At 47.6% G+C, this 12,388-nt stretch overlaps 1 protein-coding gene across 1 annotated transcript in view; it reads left to right on the top strand.

Annotated features, from left to right (window-relative positions):
* CALB2 (calbindin 2) overlaps positions 1-12,388 on the top strand; it is a 29,135-nt gene that overhangs the window by 11,962 nt on the left and 4,785 nt on the right. The window contains exons 2-9 of the mRNA XM_058706442.1: positions 507-583; positions 3,152-3,241; positions 6,409-6,489; positions 9,771-9,827; positions 10,409-10,486; positions 10,970-11,025; positions 11,339-11,378; positions 12,113-12,166. Of these exons, the coding sequence (XP_058562425.1) occupies positions 507-583; positions 3,152-3,241; positions 6,409-6,489; positions 9,771-9,827; positions 10,409-10,486; positions 10,970-11,025; positions 11,339-11,378; positions 12,113-12,166 (533 nt within the window). The remainder of the gene's footprint in view (positions 1-506; positions 584-3,151; positions 3,242-6,408; positions 6,490-9,770; positions 9,828-10,408; positions 10,487-10,969; positions 11,026-11,338; positions 11,379-12,112; positions 12,167-12,388) is intronic.

The raw sequence follows: 12,388 nt of genomic DNA, 5'->3' as shown, positions 1-12,388 counted from the left end.
ACTGAGCCCCCCAGGCACCCAGTGTGGAAACATTCTTCGACTCAGTACATCCTCCTACTCCAGAGACCCAAATTCTGCCTCGGACCTCACTCACCCTTGTGACCAGGGCCTACCACCTGCTGACAAACCCAGATGCTGATACCTTTTGTCCCCTGTTGGATTCTAGCTCCTGCTGCTTGCCCAGCCAGTTACGGACAGTTCCCAGCTCTGCTCACTTCTACCGGCTTGGCCCAGATGCTGGTCCCTCCCAGTGTTCTCCGACTACTGAATGTACACCCCCCAAAGATACACAGCTATTAATCTTGCAACTGTATCAGTTGCAAACACCCTGAGGGCAGGACCCACATCCCTAACACTACACAGGCCAAGGCTAACCCAGACACCTGCTTGTTGACGAGTGAGGAGAAGTTCTCCACGAAGCCCCTCACTTCCCCATCACCCCCACCCCCATCAGTCTCACTATTTAGCTCTGAGGTCAATTGCTTTATTCTTTGCTTTCTTCACAGGAAATGGGTATATTGAAGGTAAAGAGCTAGAAAACTTTTTCCAAGAGCTGGAGAAGGCAAGAAAAGGCTCTGGAATGGTAAGACCAGTACTCTGTCCCATTGTTTGATTTTTCTATCATCTAGCCCATGGCTTTGAGCATTGTCTGTCCCAAGTTCTGTATCTCTTAAGCTGGCCTGACATCTCTGGTTTTGACCTTCCAAGTTTTTCTTTTATTTGTAAGGATTTTTTTTTTTTTTAACTGGAATCATCCCTTGAAAAGAGAGCCTTGCTTCAATATCTTTGGGTGTCTGGGATTGAGGGGTGTTCATGAATGGATACTAGGGGTTAATGAATCCCCTCAAAAAACTGCAAAGCTTTGTGTCTGTGTATGCGTATATAAAAACTTCATTTTCCCCTAAGGAATAGTCCAGAGTCTAAGATTCTCAGAGGGATCGTGACTCAAGATTGGATGCCTCGGGGGTTTCGAGTGTCTTTATTCTAGACCAGAGTTTCTCAGCCTCAGTACTATTGTCAGGGCTGGGTAATTCTTTGTTGGGAGGGTGGGGTTGTCCTGTGCATTGTAGGATATTTAGAAGTATCACTGTCTCTCCCTGTGAGGTGCCACTAGCATCGCCTCCAAGTTGTGACAATCAAAATTGCCTTCAGACATTATCAAATGTCCCTGCGGGGGGCACAGAATAATCCCCACTAGAGAACCACTGTTCTAGACCAGTCTAGAATCCTCAGCAAGGATCTAGGGGCAAACAGAGGATTGCTCCAAACCAGTATCTGAACCAGGTAGGACTGACCAGCCTCATTCATGGAGGTGTCAGACTCCCTTTCTCAGCCTGCCTGAAGCAACTCCAAATCGCGTCCCCACCCCTTAGTGGCAGGGTCATTATTTCCCACAGTACCAAGCTGGCCCTATTAAATTCACTAAGGCCTTTGGAGGACTGTCTGAAATACTGAAAAGCTAAGGTAGTTGGAACTAGTCTGTTGTGGTTCCCACGTCTAGTTCTCAAATATACATAATCAGATCCATTCCCTACCCCAGGTCCCACTGGTCCTTTGGCGGTCTCTCTGCTTTCCCCTGCTGTGTGTCTGTTGGCCAATCCGTTGCTTATTAGCAAGTCTTCACGGCACAGTTTGGGAGATGAGTCACAAACCCAGCAAAGAGCTCCTGGTCCAGAATTCAACAGAGTGCCCAGTGAGGAGGAGGTCCAGGCTATGGGCTTAGGCAATGGAGGTGATTCATGGGTTTGTTTATCAACTGTTCTCCCATCACCCCTCATTACTAGGATAATGAAGCCTGGAGGACAGAAAATACAGGCTTCAAAACAGATTCTGGGATCATGGGGTAGGCGGAGGAATGTGTTTTTATGAAGTGCTTCTAGTCTGAAATCTTAGTCATTCCCTTCCTCAGAAGCCATCAGGGGTGATTCTCAAGTCTGTCAACAACAGTCTCAACTGACACCACCCAGGACTGGTATTCAGAGCAGCTGTCCTATGCTAGAAGGAATACTGGCCTTAGAAGCCAGAGCCACAAGTTCCAATTCTAGCTACACCAGCTGGTGACCTCGGGAGAAGTCACTTCACCTCAGCCTCCATGTGTGTGTAAAATGGACGGGCCTCTCACCTCACTGAGGCTGTTGTTAAAGCTAAATCAGATGACCACATCTGTGATAAGAGCCTCGGATCATTCTGTGCACACTTGTAAGTGTAAAGCAATACATATTGTTGAATAAATAGTGATAAATTGAAGCCAGTTCCAAAGGTAGAAAGCAATTGAAGGGATACAGAAAAGACTCTAAAGTGAAGAATTAGTAGGATTTTCCTGGGCCCAGTTCAAGGAAGCACACAGAGCACCCAGAGTCGTCATAGAGGCCGAGAGGCATCAGCTGCCCAAGCAGATTCACCATTGGTTAGGGATGATGAAGAGCTCATTGATGCATATAATTAAATCTGCAGCACCCAAACCAGGGTAAGATTTGAGAATTTTGGAGAGCCTTAGATTTAAGATAGGCAACAATGGGCTAAAGAAGCTTTTGAAGTTCTCTGCCTTTGTAATGGTCACAATAATCTAACGGATGATTTAAATTACCTTGGCTATCTGAAGAATAGCCTCTCTCACATTCCTCCTGGGATGCAGTCCAAGTAAAAAATATCATGAATTGCTGTTAGATCTGAAAGAAGAAAATGCACAATTCACCTTTCTCGGTGCAGTACTTAGTACCTACTGGGGGGCACTGGAATAAGTTGGGTTATATTACAAGCTGCCTTGGTAAAATGTTGGGGCCTTAGTTCTCACATCTGAGTGATGGGAATGAGTCCTCACCCTTCTGATAGAGCTGTGGTTTAATCCCATCTCAAAGGCAGAGGGAGGGGCATGCTTAATTACACAAATTACATGATACAGGGGCATATGTCCTGTCCCTCTTTGAACATCATGTGACTGAGCCTCGAAGAAGAGACTACTTAGATTTGGAGGGACCTTGGCAAGGAGAAGAGTGCAGCCCTGACCACTCAGGGCGTTGGCCCAGCCTGGTTCTGTGCCTGCATAGTTGGGGCGCAAAATGATTTGCAATGGTGCTGCACCCAGCAGGTGAGAGATCCACGTTTCGCATGGGGCCCGGCAGCACAATCAGCCCCATTTGTTTTTCTCCAGATGTCAAAGAGTGACAACTTTGGGGAGAAGATGAAGGAGTTCATGCAGAAATATGACAAGAACTCAGATGGGAAAATCGAAATGGCAGAGGTGAGTCCTATTGTCCAGGCTAAGAGCTGTGGCGGCGGGGGGGGGGGGGGGGGGGGGCGGGGAGGCGGAGGGGAGCGTCCTGTGCCGTGGGCAAGCATCCTTTCTAGACTTCCCAGTGAGGTGGTGGTCTAGGAGCCCCCACCCCACCTCCGACACTTAGGCTGACCAAAGAGAACAGGTGGGACTTTTTCTGTGTCTCACAAGGAAAGAAGCAACAAACACTGGTTTAAGACAGGGATGGAGACCATAAATGCTTTCAGTGTCCCCACAGCTATCGCAAATGTGTGATGAGCCCAGCTTAAGAGAGAAAGGAGGGAGACGACTGGAGAACAAGAGTTCATGCCCCACCTAAAGGTATCCAAAGGCAAAATTTTTAATCAATTATTGCAACACATAATTTACATATATAGCAGGTATAATTTATATATTTATATATACACACATACATTTATACATGCACAGATATATACATATTGTTAAAATATAAACTGAGGCCTATTAAAAATTTAAAGAATGGGGTACCTGGATGGCTCAATCGGTTAAGCATACGACTTTGGCTCAGGTCAAAAATCTCATGGTTTGTGGGTTCGAGCCCTGCGTTGGGTTCTGTGCTGACAGCTCAGAGCCTGGAGCCAGCTTCAGATTCTATGTCTCCCTCCCTCTGCCCCTCCCCTGCTCACACTCTGTCTCTCTCTTGAAAATAAACATTAATTTTTTTTTTAATTTAAAAAAAGAGTTTATTTGAGCAAAAATTGATTCGAATGAGGCAACACCAAACCAGAAGTGGCTAGGAACACTCCACCAACAGTAGCTCTGGGAAAGACTTCTATAGAGAAGAAGTGGGAGCAGGGCAAGGAAGTTATTTGATTGGCTATAGCTTAAATGGTTATTTGGGAAAGCCTAGTTGGCTGTTTTGGCTGCTTGTTTCACCTTTGGATTGCTCACAAAGGCCACTGAGGTATTAAGGCCACCGCGTTTAATGGCTTCCTTGTTTAATGAAACAACTTATGTATACACACACATACGTTCATACATACATATATACATACTACACATACAAATATGCATGTGTGTGCGTGCCTAACCGAACAGCTCTGGCAGTTAGTTGGTGACCTGTGTTCTAGAGGTCAAGAATAATGATGGCAGCACATGAACCTGGGCATAGCTCCTCCCAGGGTGGACTGGTTGGGAAGCTGCCTTAGGTCAGTGCCCAGGAAGTAGAGACTGAGACAGAGATTCAAGCCGATGGGACTTACTAAGAGACAACTCCCAAAAGAAGGGAAGAGTGCAGCAGGAGAGGGCAGAGGAAGGAGCTTAGGAAGGATGTGGTCTCAGCTGGATCCTGGTCGTGGCCTGATCTCACAGGGAGCTCTGCAGTGTAGATTGTGTCACAGAGTTGGTCTCACCTTGAGGCGAAGCATGGGGTGGCCCTTTGTACTCCCATTTCAGTCAGTCATTGGTACAGGCAGCTCCCTCCCCCTTTGGGGGGGGTGGGGGGGGGAGGGTGACTGGGGCAACGGCAGTTTGGTGGAGGGCAGCTCTCCTGCATGGGACAGCTATGAGCCACTACAGTCATCCTTCACATCATGAGGGATGGCCCACCAGCCTAAGCTAAAGGGGATCTAGAAAACGTACCAAGGGCACAGATTCCTAAAGCTGCAAGTCTCAAAATATCTGGACTCAAATGGGCTTCAGCCAGGGGTCACCAGACTTTTTTCTGTAAAGAGCCAGATTATGGTTAATGTTTTAGGGTTTGTGGGCCATACATTGTTACAATTCTTTCAATTCAGCCACTGTGACACAAAAGCAGCCATAGACAATATGTAAATACATGGGCGTAGCCATGTTCCAGTATATGTTCATTTATAGAAAATAGGCACTGGGCCAGACTTGGTTCATGGGTCATTGTTTACTGACTCCTGGTTTAAACTATGAGAGGGTCCTAATGAGAAAAGCCATGGGAAAGGTTGGCTCTGGATGAAGGAGTCCAGGTCCCCAGCCCTGCTCCTCTCCAGTTCTTTTTTTTTTTAAAACAACTATCCTGTCAAACAGGTTGTGCTTTTTTTTTTTTTTTTAGTTTATTTGAGAGAGAGAGAGACAGAGACAGAGACAGAGAAAGTGGGGTAGTGGCAGAGAGAAGGAGAGACAGAATCCCAAGCAGGCTCCACACCATCAGCACAGAGCCCGATGCAGGGCTTGAACTCACGAACCGTGAGATCATGACCTGAGACGAGATCACGTTGGATGCTTAACCAACTGCGCCACCCAGATTCCCCATTGCCTCTCTTGGTTCTGTTCTCTGCCCCCAAAACAGCTTCATCCTCAGGCTGGTAAACAGGATGGCTGCAGCAGTTCCAGGCAGCACATCCACACACAACCACAAAGGATCCACCTCATTTGGCCCCTCACAGGTACAAGGAAACCTTTCCCAGAAGTACCCTTAGCACACCTCCCCTCACACTTCACTGGGCAGAGCGAGATCACATGCCTGCCCATAAGCCAATCATTGACAAGAGAAACAAGAGCACATTTAGCTGACCCAGCCCAATCAGAATGTGCCCGTGACCAGGGGAAGCCCAGAGCGAAGTAAGTGGGGGACTGGGGGATGGCCAGCAGTGTGTGCTGAACAAAGGTATCTGCATTTTCTAAAAATCAGATTTGCTGAGGTAAACTTACATACAATAAACTGCATCGATTTGAAGTGTACCATTCCGTGAGTTGAGGCAGTTGTGTACAACCATGTAATTACCACCCACGATCAACATACAGCATTTCTATCACTGTCAAAATGTTCCTCCACCTGGTGCGGGCCATCCTATCCTAGGCAACCACTAAGCTAGGATTAGGTTGCATTTTTTAGAATTTTATATAGATGGAATGAATGCTCTACTAAGTATTCTTTTGAGACTGGATACTTGCCTTTTAAAGTGGCACCAGTTTCCTGTCCCTCCAGCTGCTCATACTCCTAAGAATCGGGGTGACCCAGATGCACTTCTCAGAACATCCTTCTTCCCTTTTGAAGGACGAACCTCAGAAAGAAAGCAAATTGCAGCTCCCACGCTGCCTTGCCACTGGCCATTTAACCATCCTCCCCACAGGAACGGCTACTCGCCCACTCTCCTGGCAGGGCCCTCCGTAATGTCTCTGTTGCTCTCTGGCCCCCACAGCTGGCGCAGATCCTGCCGACGGAAGAGAACTTCCTTCTGTGCTTTAGGCAGCACGTGGGCTCCAGCACCGAGTTTATGGAGGTGAGGCCGAGGCGCTGCCTTTTCCCTGCACACTCTTCTGCCTTTCTCCCATGTTCAGAGCCAGGCCCACCCAGATGCCAGGGAATGGTCCCTTGGGAGATGGTAAAGCCCTCCGAGCCCTACTCACCAAGTGGGGTCCGTGGACCAGCGGCATCAGCATCACCATCCCCTGGGTGCTTGTGAGCAATGCAGAGTCCCCGGCCCACTGAATCAGAAACTACATTTTAACAAAATCCCCAAATGATATGTGCACGTCAAAGTGTGGAGAGTATGGTGAGAATTAAGTGTGGTCAAGTACCTTTGGGAAATGCCATGTACACACTTATCTCCCCTTTGGGAATTGGTCATAGACATTTGCATCTTATGGTCTCTGAGAAATCCTGCAGTGAAGAGGCCTGTGTCACATTATTTGGCTCCAAGATCTGTTCTCAGTAACATTAGTGTCCCTTGAAGTCAGGGTTCTAAAGAGCATGCGTGGGGAGCATGGATTTATGTGCCATCCTGAAGATGGAAAAACCCAGGGAGAACAGGGAGAATTCCAGTTTGTGGTATCTTCCAGTCCTGATTTTTAACTGTAGTCTGCGCTTCACTGCCCCCCCCCTTTAAAATAGATCTTGGCAACAGAAATTCTTTGAAATCTTCATGTGAAATAGAACATCCTTACTCACGTGTCTTTTGAGTAATATTCAAACGATAGATTGAACCATGTGAAATTGTTGCTATTTGACCATTTTTGATTTACAAAAATTCCAAATTCCATATGGCTCAACTAGATATATTACTAATCCTGATACCTGGAAAACTACCAATTATTTCTTGGTATTTTTCTGGGACTCTGCACCCTAGCCATTCAATGTATGTGTCCCTCACAGTGAAACTCAACCCATACCCCACACACACTGCCTGCTATGATAATGACTGGCCTTCAGCTTGACTCGAGTTGCCATTCCTCGTGTTAAATCCCTTTCCAGACACCGGTAATCCCCTCTCCGTGACTTACTGCCCAGAACCCCACATGGCATTGAGTTCCCCTCATGGATAAAGAGTTGGTTGGAAATAACCGATTCTAAGGGCAGAAAAGTCATTTTTTAAGTGGCACCTTGCCTAAGCATCAGATACGGATTTCACTGTATGGTGCTTTAAAGAATTTTCTCCAGTTTTTTTTTTTTTTTTTCAAGATGGCAAGATTCCATAGCTAGTAATTGACTCTGGATTTTGTTCTTAGTCCCTTCTCTTGCCTATGGGGGTGGGGGTGAGGAGTCTGCATATACTTGTAAGAATGCTGCTTTTGTGGGTGTCGATTTTGCTGTGTAGGAAAGGGAGAGTTATGCCTGATGGCTCCTTCACTGATAGGAAGGCAGCCAAAGACTGGCTTCTATTCTACCTCTGATCTGGAAAATGGGGATGGCGATAGCTTGCTTAAATGCTTAAAGAGAAGCAAAAAATATCTTTCTCTGTCTCTGTCTCTGTGTGTCAAAATCATTAGTGGCTTCTCTCTGTGTAGCTGACATAATTCCATATTCTTATCTGTCTTCATCCTTTAATCCACAGTATAACTGCTGAGCCAACACCCCCACCAAGTTTCCTGAGACCCCACCATCCCACAGTACCACCCCCCTGGGTTGTTCATTTGCTCCATTTTTATCAGCTGGAAACATGAATTGGTCCCTCTGCCGCTCTGAAAGCCTTGTGCTGTCAGATAGCTCTGTCCCACTGCTAAGCACAACATTGTAATTTCTAATTTTAGTGATGCCTCAGGATTTCTTTGAGATTTCACAAAGCCCAGGTCTCTTGAACTCTTTTTCTTGAATGGGAAGAGAATGGCCCACTCACTGATGGACGAGCACAAAGTACTGGTGGGGAGAGAAGTGAGCCGCGAGCATGGGGGTGGAGAGCGTGGGGGTAGGGGAGGATCCAGGGAGGGAGGGAGGTCAGACCCAGTGGGAGGATCTCTCCAAAAAAAAAGCGAAAAGCAAAGTGATGCTTTGCTCTGAGTGAGGACTAGGGTCCCTTCAGGTTACCCTCCTTTTAGGAAACTTAGGGGGTGTCTGCCTTTTTTCCCAGTCAAGACTCAGATGAACTAAATTCTAATGTACTAAGTATATGCAGGTGGATGGTGAAGTCATACTTGTAAACCTGCACATATTTCTTAGTACTTTCTCAAAGGCAGGCTTTCTGGGCATCAGAAAGAATATTTTGATGGAACCAGAGCATTTTTCCCCCCAGAGAAAAGACACTCCACAGTCAGATACCAGCTATCCAAGTTGTCTCTGATATAAGGCTGCCCTTTTGTTGGCATTTGCTTGTGTCTCATAACTTTTTAAAAAATCAGGATAAAAAGAAAACTATCAGATATCCTGATCCACAACTATACCAGGAGAATTACACAGCCTTGTTTGCTGGTATGGAAGAAAGATCCTAGGATATCCATAAACTCACACTCCTGGCAATAAAAGGGAGAGATGGCATGGGAAAGGGAAGGGAGGCAGGAGATCCAAATTTGGCAAAATAATTTGTGCTTGCTGACTCTCATAAAACCAAGTGTCACTGATGTCCAGTGTGCAGTCTGGAGCTGAGGGAGAAGTGAGGAAAAGCCAAGGCAAGAACACTGGAAAGAAAATAAAAGAAATATGATCAGGCACCAACATAGATCAAAGATTTGGGGAAACGGGGTTCTCTGGATTGATCAGGGAGAGGGGTGGTTTCCTTAAAAACAGAAAAAGGAATGCTTTTTTATCACACAGATGGGGAGTGGCCTTGGGATACTCCAAACAAGCTGACTGTACTACAGTTCTGCTCTCATGCAGACATGGCTGCCATGTGCACCATGATGGGGGTACAGTGAGGTCCCCCACCCAGAGAATGAGAAGATTTGAGAGCAGTGAAAGGACACACTATATACCCACAGCAAAAATTGGATCCATCAGATGTTAGTGCTAGAAGTTGCTTGGTTAGCACCTTAGAAAACCATTCAAAAAAACAAAACAAAACATAACCCTAGTTACAAAATGATCCAAAAAGAGACCCAGGCTTGTAGCCAGATAGAGTAGGGAGACCTTGTCTGAGCAGGGTTTTTTTTCCTTCTCTATGTGACTTTGGCCAAGATACTTTCTCCCATTTCTTCTGTGACTTGAAAGGGACTGGGCTAGCCCATCTCCATGCCCCCATCCCACTGCAATATTCTTGAACATCAAGACCCAGCCCAGTCCATTAAAGGAAATTGGAAGGAGGCTTATAGATACTGACAGGTCTTTGCAACTGGGTTGGCATTCCCATTGCAGGCTTGGCGGAAGTATGACACAGACAGAAGTGGCTACATTGAAGCCAACGAGCTCAAGGTAGGATGGGCCTGGGGGAGGGCATGGAAGGCATGGAGAAAGGGACTGAGGCCACAGTTGGTGGTAGGTGTAAGGAACCTGGGGAGGGAGGGGACATTGGGTGAGGAACATGGGTTCGTGTTCTGCCTAGGAACACTTAAGCCTGGCTCTGATTTGATGAACATATTCAGGACAGCCATGTGAAATCAGTAACATGGAGCTGCAGGGCCACGGAGTTCAACCTGACTGCACTCCTTTGCACGTCAGTGCCCAGGACAGGCACCTCCAAGGCAATCCTATCAGATTGGCGTTCTGACTTCTACATATACCCCTACATTCCTCTGGAACTAGTGATCCCCAGGCACTGCTTAGCCCTGTGTCCTGGGCCCTCTGAGAAGCCTATCTTATGGGGTGAAGTTGCATCCAGGAGCTACCTCCAGGCCTTCATGGTCATTCCACAAGCATTAGGGATTAGGGGATTATGAAGGATGGAAACCATACAAATGGTAGACCTCAGAAAACAACGTTGACTAACTGAACAAGTAATGAGGGAAGAACTACTGAATGAGTCAGGAGCTCTGAAGAGACCTTTTGTATTCTAGGGATTTCTGTCTGACCTGCTGAAGAAGGCAAACCGGCCATATGATGAGCCCAAGCTCCAAGAATATACCCAAACCATAGTAAGTGGGCAGAAGTGTCCCTTACCCCTCCAGGGGCATAGGACTGGGGCCCCAAGCCAGTGGGATTCTGGGTTTTCAGGCTGAGTCTTCAGGCCCAGGTGAAGGGACTCCAGTGGCAACTGGCAAAAGGGATGCTAGTTCATGGCCCCACACACCCTCTCTCTGAGATCCTCACTGGGCTAGTGGGAGACTGGGAGCATCTGTTTCCATGACAACCTCCACAGCTCCAGGAGAGGATGGGCTTGGGGAGGGTGGGCCTTTGGTGCTGGCTGGCTTGTTTCTGTGGCCCTCGCCCCGAGAAGGGGAGAGAGGAGCAGTGATCAATTTAGACCATGCTGGTCCCTGACCTCCAGGTGACCTCAGAAGAGGCAGGAGGCCACCCCACCCATCCTCCTTCCTCTCCAGTAGAAGGGGATGGCAGGTCAAGGTCCCACATGAGAGGTCAAAGCAAATAACCCAGGCACCTCTGTCTGTCCTAAACAGCTACGGATGTTTGACCTGAACGGGGATGGCAAATTGGGCCTCTCGGAGATGTCCCGGTAAGTGCCTGACCTCACCCCCACGATCACTTTTACCAGGACCTGTGCAGACCATTCCTGTGCCACCTGCCCTGGCTCTAAGACCAATCAGCAGGGAGAGTGACAGTTCAGGGGTCCTGAAGCTCAAGACCAAGCTAGATAGAGTGTCAGTACCTCAGTGTGTCTGCCTCCCTCTTTTTAGAACTTGCCACTAATTCCTAAGTGCTCACAGATGGTTCCAGAAGTACAGGCACTGCTTCTGCATCCCCCCACGTGCAAGTTGTTCTTGCCTCTGCCCTGTCTCCTAAGCTCTGCTCTAACACTTTCTTTCCAGACTGTTGCCTGTACAGGAAAACTTCCTGCTTAAATTTCAGGTAAAAGAACCACTCTGCTTTTCTTCACTTCCTCCCTTCCCTCATCCCTGTGTGCTTCACTCTGCCACCCTCCTGTCCACCCTCCACACACATGTGCATGCACATATATACATGCGCACTCAGACACATGCACTTGCTCACTCGTGCACACATACACACATGTGCATGCACACATACAGGTGCACAGTGAGACGTACTTACTCATGCACACATATGCACATACGTGTGCACACACAGACATGTGCTCGCTTACTCATGCACATACATGCACACATACACGTGCACACAGACACATGCACTCACTTGTACACACATGCACACATACACATATACATGCAGACACATGCTCACTCACTTGTGCACAAGTGCACACGCACGTGTGTGCATGCACACATACATGTGCACACGTGTGCATACCCACATATACGTGCAAACACACACATGCGCTCACTCATGCACACATGCACGCACACACATACATACACATGCACAGACACACGAGTTCGCTCACTTGTGCATACATGCACATGTGCACATGCAAACATACACATGCAAATGCAGACACGTGCTCACTCACTTGTGCACATGCACACACATGCACGCATACATGTGCACACACAAATGCACTCAATGATGCACATGCACACACACGCGTGCACAGACACATGCCCTCACTAGCACGCACACACTCTCCAGGGCTTTTGCTTCTCTCTTTAATACATTGGACCTTACAGGGCATGAAACTGACCTCTGAGGAGTTCAATGCGATCTTCACATTTTACGACAAGGTAAGAGGGAGGACAGCATGCGATGGAAAAGCAGGGGGCCCCATCCGCAGGGGAGCACCTGGCCAAATGGCTCAACCCTGTCCTTCGGAATCAGGAGGCGCTCAGTACTGCGCCCTTGGTGCCAGGTCATAATTGTGCACTGGAGCCGATTGTTTTGCTAAGAAGTTGGGAGTGAGAAGGCCTCCTGACCACACACCAGCCCTTCCTTTGCTGCCCCCACCC

The sequence above is a fragment of the Neofelis nebulosa genome, chromosome 17 (genome assembly GCF_028018385.1).
Source record: "Neofelis nebulosa isolate mNeoNeb1 chromosome 17, mNeoNeb1.pri, whole genome shotgun sequence".
Lineage (NCBI taxonomy): Eukaryota > Metazoa > Chordata > Mammalia > Carnivora > Felidae > Neofelis > Neofelis nebulosa.
The sequence above is the reverse complement of the archived record's forward strand: the minus strand, read 5'-3'. Positions and strand labels throughout refer to the sequence as shown.